Source organism: Corylus avellana, chromosome ca7 (assembly GCF_901000735.1).
Source record: "Corylus avellana chromosome ca7, CavTom2PMs-1.0".
NCBI lineage: Eukaryota > Viridiplantae > Streptophyta > Magnoliopsida > Fagales > Betulaceae > Corylus > Corylus avellana.
In genome coordinates this window covers 14322593-14333678 of record NC_081547.1, presented here as the reverse complement: position 1 = coordinate 14333678, position 11086 = coordinate 14322593, and the positions used below count along the sequence as shown (strand labels likewise).

At 42.4% G+C, this 11086-nt stretch overlaps 2 protein-coding genes across 3 annotated transcripts in view; one reads left to right on the top strand and one right to left on the bottom strand.

Annotated features, from left to right (window-relative positions):
• Window positions 1–11086, top strand: part of LOC132186332 (cycloartenol synthase) — a 59700-nt gene that overhangs the window by 17476 nt on the left and 31138 nt on the right. The window lies entirely within an intron of this gene.
• Window positions 7955–10537, bottom strand: LOC132186440 (cycloartenol synthase-like). Its single transcript, XM_059600416.1, has 6 exons — window positions 10356–10537; window positions 9958–10047; window positions 9469–9660; window positions 9290–9374; window positions 8866–9032; window positions 7955–8032 (listed from the first exon to the last, which is right to left on the bottom strand). The coding sequence occupies exons 1-6, from the start codon at window positions 10455–10457 to the stop codon at window positions 7955–7957; spliced, it is 714 nt and encodes a 237-aa protein (XP_059456399.1). The 5' UTR covers window positions 10458–10537.

Sequence of the window (11086 nt, the reverse complement as noted above, 5' to 3'; positions counted from 1 at the left end):
GTTCTCATTTGCATATCTCCAAAGCCATTTCCCCAAAAGAGCTTGGTTAAACTGATGCATCTTCCGAATGCCAAGACCATAACGAATAGGGGTACAAACTTGGTCCCAACTTACTAGATGCAACTTGGGCTCATCCCCCATTCCTCCCCACAAGAAATCTCTCTGGACTTTCTCAATCCTTTTAGCTACACTAACAGGAATCGGAAATAGAGATAAAAAGTAAGTCGGAAGGTTAGCCAAAGTGCTCTTAATGAGGGTTAAGCGACCTCCTTTAAAAAGGTACATTCTCTTCCAACCTGCCATCTGACGCTCCATCTTTTCGATCACTTCATTCCACATAACCGTATCCTTATAAGACGCCCCAAGAGGGAGGCCCAAATATTTCATAGGCAAATCGGCAACACTACACCCAAGAATGTTAGCTAAGCCCCCAATATTCTCCACCTCACCAAGAGCCACAATCTTCGACTTTCCAAGATTCACTCTCAAACCCGAAACAACTTCAAAACATAAGAGAATGAGACGAACATACCGGATTTGCTCGATAGAATCTTCACAAAAAATCAAAGCATCATCCGCAAATAAGGAGTGAGAAATCATCAACTCTGACAAGACCCTATTTCCCACCGAAAAACCAGTCAAAAGGCCTTGGTCAACCGTCGCATTCACCATCTTACTCAAAGCCTCCATAACAAGCACAAACAATAACGGTGAGAGAGGATCCCCTTGCCTGATTCCCCTCGAACTGTTAAAGAACCCTTCCGGAGAACCATTCACAAGAATGGAGAATCTTACTGTCTTAATACACCATTCTATCCAAGCCCTCCACTTCTCGCCAAAACCACATCTATGCAGCAAATATAAAACAAAGTCCCAATTTACATGGTCATAGGCCTTTTCCAAATCCAATTTACAAAGAACACCTGGCACCCCTGATTTCATGCGACTAACCACACATTCATTTGCAATAAGAACGAAATCTAGGATTTGCCGGCCCCCAATAAAAGCATTTTGAGAATAGGAAATGACCTTATCCAAAACAGTTTTCATCCTACTGGCAAGAACCTTAGACACAATTTTATACACCCCTCCCACCAGACTAATAGGCCGAAAGTCCTTCATCTCCACCGCATCCGCCTTCTTTGGAATCAAGGAAATAAAGGTTGCATTCAAATTCTTCACTAATTGACGTCTGCGATGGAACTCTGCAAAAACTGCCATGACATCTTGCTTAATAACACTCCAGCAAGCTTGAAAAAAAGCCATGGAAAAGCCATCTGGACCCGAAGCCTTATCACCATCCATACCTTTTACCACCTCCCAAACCTCCTTTTCCTCAAAGTCTCTTTCTAACCACCTATTGTCCTCCTCCTCGATGGACAAAAAAGGCTGGTTATCCATTCTAGGGCGCCAAGAACTTTGTTCCGAATAAAGACTTTGATAATACAGCACTATGTGATCTTTTATCTCCACTGGATCACCAGATAAGATGCCATTGATACGAAGCACTTCCACCCGGTTGTACCTTCGGTGAGAGTTAGCCATCTTGTGGAAAAAGCGAGTATTTCGATCCCCCTCCTTGAGCCACAAAGCTCTCGATTTCTGACGCCAATGAATTTCTTCACACAACAAAGTATTCTCCAAATCTTTCAACTTGTCCGTCTTCCAGATTTTCTCCTCTTGATCTAATCCTCTTGATTCTGCCAACTCATCCAACTCCTGGATATCTCCCAATAACTCCTTCTTTTTCCTCCCAATATCCCCAAAGACCTCCTCATTCCACTTTTTCAAGTCCACTTTAAGGGATTTTAATTTACTAGCAAGCACAAAGCTAGGTGAACTCTCAAACAAATATGACCCCCACCAAGACGCAACCTTATCAACAAAACCCTCTGCCTTAAGCCACATATTTTCAAATTTAAAACCCTTCTTACCTCCATAAGGAGTTCCACAATCCAGTAATAAAGGGAAATGATCCGAGAGCAGACGTTGAAGTCTTCTTTGAGAAACTGCTGGGTAGTGATCTTCCCAATCCGAAGAAAACAAGAACCGGTCAATCTTTGACCAACTCTCATTTTCTTGATTATTAGACCAAGTAAATTGACCCCCCATCATCGGAATATCCACCAGATTATTCTCAAAAATGAAGTCCGAGAAATCCATCATACCCGAGGAGTAATAAGAATCATTGGATCGCTCACTAGGAAAGCGTACAATGTTGAAATCCCCACCCAAACACCAAGGAACCTCCCACATCCCAATCAAACCAGCCAACTCTTCCCAAAGTGCCCTTCTCTCCATTTTCTCATTCGGTCCATACACTCCCCCAAACGCCCACACCCATTTATCCTCTACATTTTGAAAAGAGCAAGCCAAAGAAAAATGTCCCACACACTCCTCCTTACACTCCACTACCCTCCTATCCCACATCATTAACATCCCCCCGACTAACCATTAGAGCCTTTAACCTTCCACCCCACATGTTGACCTCCCCAAAGACTATGTAGATCCTTTAACCTTCCACCCCACATGTTGACCTCCCCAAAGACTATGTATCACCTCTCTGGAGATAGTCTCCATCTTCGTCCCAATCAAACACACTACATCTACCTTCCATTCTTTCAAAAGACTCCTAATGCGCAACCTTTTTTTGAGGGCATTCAACCCTCTCACATTCCATACTACTATATTAAGCTTCATGATCCACCAAAGTAACCCTCTCACTTTCCTCAATTTCTTCGAGTCCTTTGAGTGCAGGAACACCTGCAGAAACACCTCCCAAATCCAAATCGTACTGCCTTCTAGAAGCTTCGATAGCATTGAATAGAGCTTCCAAGTCCTCCTTTTTCCCCTCATCAGAAACTCCAACTTTTGGGCAAAAATTGAGGCAGTTTTCAACTACCCAGCTGGATGATATCGTGTCTGACCCTAAATCCTCCAAACCTGCTGTTTCAGCAACTCTATCCCCATCCAAGCCTAAATCAGACCCAAAAAACTTCAATTCCGGTGTTGGGTCCCTCCTTTCCTGCCCAAATTGAACCAACGGACCCAAACTCCTACCCTCCCCCCGACAAGTTTGCTGAGCCCACTCCCCCACGGCCAAACCAACCTTCCAGCGAGAGGGACTCCCCCTCAGAAACTGACGTGTGGCCAGAAACGACCCCTCCCCAGCCTCGCCGGTCTCCATAGCCCTCTCCGGCGCCATCTGTTGCCTCTCCGGCGCCATCTGTTGCCTCTCCGGCGCCATCTGTTGCTCCTCCGATGATAGCAACGTCTCCGGCACTCTTTGAGACTTTTTCGGTGTCGGTCTCAGTAGCCCTTTCAATTGCCCAGACATCGACGTCGAGGCTTCTAGCGAACCCATCCATGTTTCGTCCCTTCTCTGCATCCCGGCCTTCCTCCTCCTATAGGTCAGAAGAGTTAGTCCGTTACCAATGGGCTGAAACTCCTCTGCCGGGCATGCGGGATTTTTTAGAACTGACTTCTCATCGGAAGTGCCGACAGACAACCTGGGAATCCTTTCCGCCGCTGACCCAACCCCCCTTCCCCTGTTAGCTCTTTGCCGGCCAGCAACGAGCGTGCCGGTGAAGGTGTGAGAACTCGCGATCCAGTCGCGACTTTCCCAGAGGCCTCCGACATCACCAGCCCAACTTGAGAATGAAGACTATCTTGAGATGGGCTAAAACTACAGCCCACACCAGAGCCCACGACACCTCTTGGCTTAAACATCACCTTCTTCTTCAACTTCAGCCTGCTATTGGTCTTCTTTGTTATTCCTCCCGGCCCAGTTTTCTCCTTCTCTTTCCATACAGCCTTCCCCTGACCTGCGGCTACCTCCTTTCCCGGCCCAAGCCCACTAAGCTTCATCTGATTAATCGCCCTGTCAATCTTATACATTCCCACGTCACATTCTCTCTTCAGACTTCTCAACGTCTCCTTCACGTTGAGGAACTCAATGCCTATCTCAGAGTAGGTCTGCCCAGCATGGTACCCCATCCCTTCCCTTCCCTTCATGCTATCAGAGACTGACAACTGCACAGTCTGCGCTGCCGACTTTGCTGACCCACTCGCCGGACCTCTTCTCATCAACTCCACGCAACCTCCAAATATCGTATCGTTCACACGAGGCTCTGCCGGACCTCGAGCAGATTTCGCCGACCAGGAGGATTTCATCGGAGCCATAACAGATTCCTTTGGAGACCCTCCCGAAACTCCCTGAGCCATCGTTGGACCCTGGAACTTCTTCGGACCTACGCTCTTGTTGATATAGCTTCACCGACCTGGTTCTTGCCAGACTTCACAGTCTTTCTGGGTTGCCTTCGTCGACAATCGCACTACCTCCGTGTAGCTATTCTGTTTCTTCGCCTCCTTTTCTCCCTTTTCTCCCCTAAACTCTCTACGCTCACTGATTCCTCGATTATCATGGAGAGAAGAATTAGCTACTTGCAATTCTTTAATGAGACGATCCCACCCAAAACCACGACGACCTTCAGGGATGATGATCGAGCCGCATCTTCTTCTTTCATCGAATTCCTCCACTATCAGGAAGTAACCATGTCTATTAGAACACTTCTGGGCAATAATTCTAGGGTATCCAGCTCTGGATTGATCCCAGAATACTTCAGAACTATCCACTGCCACCAAATCATCCACTATTCTCACCATCCAGGCTAGTTCATCCTTTTTAAGAAAGATGGACCTTTTGATTCTAATGCTCCTCTCAAAAATTCTCACTCCTGCAGCCCCTTCCTTGATCAAAACCTCAAACTCCTTGGACTCCACCATCCACCTCCTCGGTCCAGCCATGACACAATCTGAAAACTAACACCAAAACACCTAACACGCGCCCTCACGCGCCGACACTCACTCAGCACACTCACTCAAAAGTTTCTGACTGTTGAGGGGGAGTGTTAGAAGAATGTATTAGGGTTTGAGGGTATTTTAGTCTTTGTCATAATTATTTCAGCTTATATAATAATATGTTTGACGTAGGCTACGTAACACAATATACGAGCCTCCTCTTCTTCTCTAACTTTTTCCATGCAAACCTATTGACAGCCTCCAACTCGCTTCTTCAAGGTATAAACATCTCTCCAATTGTCGAGATTGTTCTTTTCGTTGCATAAATTCCTCTTCCGTTAAAGATCTTGTTTCTATGATCCGATCCAGCTCACCAATACCCCCCTCCAACTCCTGCTTTCTAACATCCCCAAAAACCTCCTCATTCCATTTTTTCAAATCTGCTTTTAACTCCTTCAATTTTCGAGCCAATACATAGCTCGAATTACCCTCATACATATAGGAACCCCACCACGTCTTGACCTACTCCTCAAAGCCCTCGGCTTGCAACCACATATTTTCAAATCTAAAGGGCTTACTACCCCTTCTCACCACTCCACAATCCAGCATCAAGGGAAAATGATCAAATAATTCTCGAGGCAGCCTTCTCTATGAGACATCAGGAAACAGCTCCTCCCAATCTGAAGAACGCAAGAATTTATCAATTCTTGACCAAATCCTACGATTGGACCATGTGAAACTCCCTCCCACCATCGGAATATCCATGAGTCCCTACTCAAAAACAAAATCCGACAAATCTACCATTGCTTGAGTTTGTCTGGTTTCGCCTATTCTTTCACCTGGATGCCATACAACATTGAAGCCCCCCCCTACCATTGCTTGAGTTTGTCTGGTTTCGCCTATTCTTAGCACTTTCACGGATGCGGGTACAGCATTGAAGTCCCCAAGCACCATGTGATGAGAATCAACAAGCACCATTAAAGGATCCATTGCATATTCCAGTTGGGGCTATTACTAGAGCAAGATCCAAGAAAATCAAAGAAGCACGTAATGGGCTAATTCAAGAGATTTGGGCTGATTCTAAAATGGGGCATTCCAAGCTTGGCCCAAAGGGAGATGAAGGCGTAATAAATTTGATCTAAGCTATTGATGGAGCAGATTGCACATAATTTCCGTAGCAATGGCATGGATTAATGGTTGATTATGGCTGATTGACATTCCAATTATATACCAATTAATTGGATAATTAACTTGCCAAATTACATGCCAATTAATTGGTTGATTGACTTACCTATTTCAAGACCTTCCTTAGGCGTGATTTAATTGCCAATTTCAGTCTATTTTTGGCATGGAGGAGCTGCTAATTTCAGACTAAATCAACCTTAATTTTAGGCTTTTATTAGTTAGTCATTTTTTACTTTATTCACTTTCCAATGTTGGAACAAATTTAATTTCATTTCCATAGCAAGCAGGTAGTCATATTTTCAGCCATGCTTTATAAATAGCATGCACTCATTGTAATAGACATGATGAATGAAAATTAGAAAAAATGTGACGCTTGCGTCTTCTATTGGTTCTTCAAAGAACTTGTGAACTTATCAAGGATTATTCCTTGTGGCGTTCAAATTTATATACCTTCGATTCGCGTTTCATTTATAAACGTTGGGTCGATGGTTGTTTCTTTATACCTTTGGTTCGCGTTTCATTTATAAACGTTGGGTCGAGGGTTGTTTCGTTATACCTTTGGTTCGCATTTCATTTGTAAACGTTGGGTTGGGGTTTTCTATCCAAAAATCTGAATTTTAGCTTTCTTGGGTCCGTATTCCAATTTTGTTGTTGGGTCTCAAAGCGTGTCGATTGAGGTTCGCATCACCATGGCATATGGACATCAAACCAGCCAACTCAGCCCACAAGTCTCTATGTTCCACATCATCATTAGGTCCATACACCCCCGCAAACGCCCACTCTATATTTGCTATAACACTTTTGAAGCTCGCCTATCCCACTTTAACAATATACTTCCTGACTTTCGACCCCAAATACAACCAATCTACATGCCTACACCCCCACACACTACCAACCACCTCCCTACTAATCACCTCCATTTTTGTCTCTTGCAAACATAATATCAGCTTTCCACTCCCTTAATCACCCCCTAATTTGCATTCTTTTTTCGACCTCATTCATCCCTTGCACATTCCAAGTGATTATTTTTGGGTTCATAAAAAACCTTTACCATCTCTCCCTTTTCTTGACAACCGAGATGCCTGTCCTCCTTTCCCATCATAATTGACCGAACACTCCAATCGCTTTAGCTCGCGACTACCTCTAATGCCCGATTTTTCACTCACATCAATCACTGACTCCGCCCTTCTCCCATTTCTTTTAGCTTCAATGTCAGAGAAGAGAGCCATCATTTCTTCCTCATGACCATCACAAGATAGTCACAAAGCATAGCAAAGGTCTTTCACTCTCTCAATCACCCACTCTGTAGGCATGGATGGGTTCTTTCCTTTTTCCCCCACAGTTGCCAGAGGTTCAATTTCCAACATCGCAGGTTCTTCCCTTTCAACTCCAGTAAATACCACCACTGCCTTGTTCTTTTCACCCTCACCCCCATCCCGATTTTCTCCCTCCCCAGTGACCTTTTCACCCTCACCCTCGACAAATTTATCTTCCTCCCTAGTGATTACTAATTCCCGTCCTCCATCCACACTTCCTATATTCATCATTCGACCCTCCCTATCTAGCCCATGATTCCTCCCTCCTCCCTTCTCCTTCTCCTACCACCAGTGCTCCGCTTCCCTGACCAGTCGCTTCTCTGGCCGACAGCTGAGCGTCGCCAACAATGTATGTGTGTTATTGTCTGCGATTCCGGACCCAGAGGCTGTACCATATCTCCTACGTCAGCGCCGATGGGTTCTGCTTCGATTCTGGCCTGCCCAGATGCACCTGCTGTCTCCCCTCCTCCTGTCGCCGCCTTTACTGCCGTTGAAGTTCCATCCTTGGGTTGGTCAATGGTCTTATCGGCATGTTCTGTGGCAGTTTTAATTCTTATCATCACTGACATCCTACTCTGGATGTTCTCCAGCGGCTCTCCGGTCGCCGGGTGTTCCATTCGACCTACTAGTTTTGGGCGCCAGCTGGGTAGGTGTCATCGAACATAAGTCTTGTTGTATCTGTTAATGGGTTGTGCCCGTGTGGGCTTGTCAATTGGATACCAGTTCCTTTCCTTGGAAAAGAATATGGAAAGTTAAAGGTCCACCACAATTAGCATTCTTCACTTGGACAGCAGCTTTTGAAAAAAATCTTTACGACAGATAATTTGAGAAAGCATGGAACAATCATCTTGGATGTGTAAATTGAATGGAGAGACAGTAGATCATTAATCTCTTTATTGTGATATTGCTAGTAAAATGTGGTCCCATGTATTTTGCTTGTTTGGGATTTGGTCAGTTACGCAAAGGATGGTGATTGAACTGCCGAAATGAACAGAACACTCGGTAAACATTGTAGAACTAAAATTTGAAAGGCAGGTCCATTGTGTTTAATGTAATGTCTGTGGAGAGAAAGGATTTGGTGAATGGAATTACCAGCTGTGAAGCTAAAGCTATTCTTCTTGAGTTCTCTCTATGATTGGATCACAGCTACAACATCACTATCCTTTTCGAATTTGTCGAAATTGTTTGATATTTTGACTTTTAGATGCTAATTTTATCTTCTATACACCTTGTATACTAGGATTGCACCTTTTACTGTGCTCTTTTAATAAATTTTACTTATCAAAAGGAATAAAAAAAAAAAAAAACAAAACAAAACAAAAAAAACACTAGTGACAATTAAGAGCAGAACCATGTAGAAAAATACTAGGGATGCCAATAGGGCAGGTTATGTGCCCAATACGTAGAGTTTATAAAAGAATGTTAGAAAGCTGAAACTTTTTTCTAAGTGCAGCAGGAAGAAGAGCTCGAGAAAAGAAGATAAAAAATACTATAGTATGGAAGGTAAAAGTCAAGTCTATAATGCCTAAAGGAGGACAAAAAAAAAGCTAGATTTCTCACCAACCTTTGCACAATCATTGCGAGCCTTATTCCAATCGATTTCACGATAAGGGCCTGTATAAAGCTCCTTTCTCAAAGATTGGATTGTGGATGTGATAGGACCAACAAACCTCTTACCATATAAATAGGACATGGGCAAATACACCATTCGGCAATGACACCACATCCTTCCTATAAGAAAATGTGGAAATTCATCAGCAAGAAGTTCAGGACAAAACCATACCACTGTAATTGCATCCCCTACAGTTGCCACTCATGGACCAAAGTCCTTCCTGAACTGTAACAGCGAAAATATGTAGATTTAACAAATTGCAATGGTGGAAAATATTTTATTATTTTTATAATGTTAGCAATATAAAATACTTTTCGTACATGAGGCGGAGCATATATTGTGTTCATGGTGTAAGAATGACTAAAAAGTCACAGACCTGGATGAAATGGGAGAAGGTAAGGGCAAAGCCATACTTCTGGCGGCAGTGGATTATTCCCAGACCATTCGTACACTCCAAGTACCTGAAACCAGTGAAAATCAACCACAAGTTAGCTAATATTTTCAAGGCATTATCTTTTTCAGCACAATATAACAAAATTGAGACGGAGTTCATACTGAAAGCCACATTTTCCCCCATGAAGTGATTGCAGTTGCACCACCATGATCCAAGATCCACTTCCGTGCTTTTTCCACTGCCCCTAGTCCATCCTCAGGTTCACCAAGCAATCTCAAAGTAACATAATTGAGTACAGTACCAAACATGGTGCTTGGGCCCTCGATATGTAGACCCCAACCCCCATCTTCATTCTGCAATTAGATGGATCACCATTTCAAAGTTTTTTGTTAATACTACAAGACCTAAAGAAAATAGAATAAGGCTCTATTGAGTGTAATTCGTAAACATCAGTGATATAAGCAATTAATCCAGGTAGAAGGAATATAATCATTAAAAAGAGTTCCCACCATATTGAAGCCAAATAGAATAAATTAGTAGTTATGCACTTATCTTTTTCCTTTTTCTTTAACACAGAGACGAACATTGAAATTCAAAGTGGAAAAGGAGCCTCAGACATAAAACTGTTAAGATTGCATCAAAATTCTTGCCTGATGATTGTATAGATATCTGCAAATCTCACATTGATGTTCCTTTGATAAGACGACATTTAGAGTTCCAGTAATTGAAAGAGTAATCACCTGTTCCAGTAGATAAGAAGGATTGCACTCCACGCAGTTCATGATAATTTCACTGGAACAAATCATAAAGTAATTTAAAGCACCTCACTCTTCTTCTTCTTCTTTATTGTTATTTTTTCTTTCTTTTAATTTTTTTTTTTTAAATTAAAGCCTCAAAAGATGTCATCCAGTTCATTTTAAATAATGCTGCAAAATTCTGAATAAACTATGCAAATTTTATAGCATGGAATACTATGCTATCAAATTTATAGATTAGTCAGTTTTTGTTGCACAAACATACCAAAATGATTTCTTCTTCTCAGTCTTACCAAACCAGGAATTAGAAACATGGGACCCCCATAATCCCCAGGCCAATGACCATCATCTGCCTGGATTGTTGAGTAGAAATTGATGGCCCTTTGTAAGGTCATTCTTACCGCCTCCTCTCTGACTTCCTCTGTATCTTTAATTTTGACTTGTGGTATATTTGCAAAAGATGGGTTCTCCTTTGCAAACTATATATCAGAGAGAAAATTAAAGTAACATATTGAGAATCAATTATTACAGAGAGCAAGTTTAAAAAAAGGACAATTACAAATTTCAAGTGCACAAATTTCCCTTGTTCATGTCGCTATCAATCAGTACATGTTTAATTAAATACAAAGTCTTTGTGGAAGAGAATGATAACAAATGACACTTAATGTGGTCATTCTTCAAGAAACTATTATAGACAAACCTTAATGGTCCCTTGAAGCCAAAACAACTGATAAAAGAGAAAGGGGAAAAGGAATTTGGAATCTTATAACAATCATTATAAATTAATCATATGCCTAATGTAATCCGGAAAATGAGAAAAGTCAGCGGCTAGAACATTATATGAATATATATAAATCCTATACAAGCTTAGCATCACTTGCATGGGTAAAATAACAGAATGTTTACTATACAAATCTAGTAATGAAACCAAAAGACAGGATGGAGATCTCAATGCAGATCCTAGCTCAGGAAGCACTCGAAATTTTAAATCTAGATAGGTTTCAACATCAGTAGATTTTTTTTT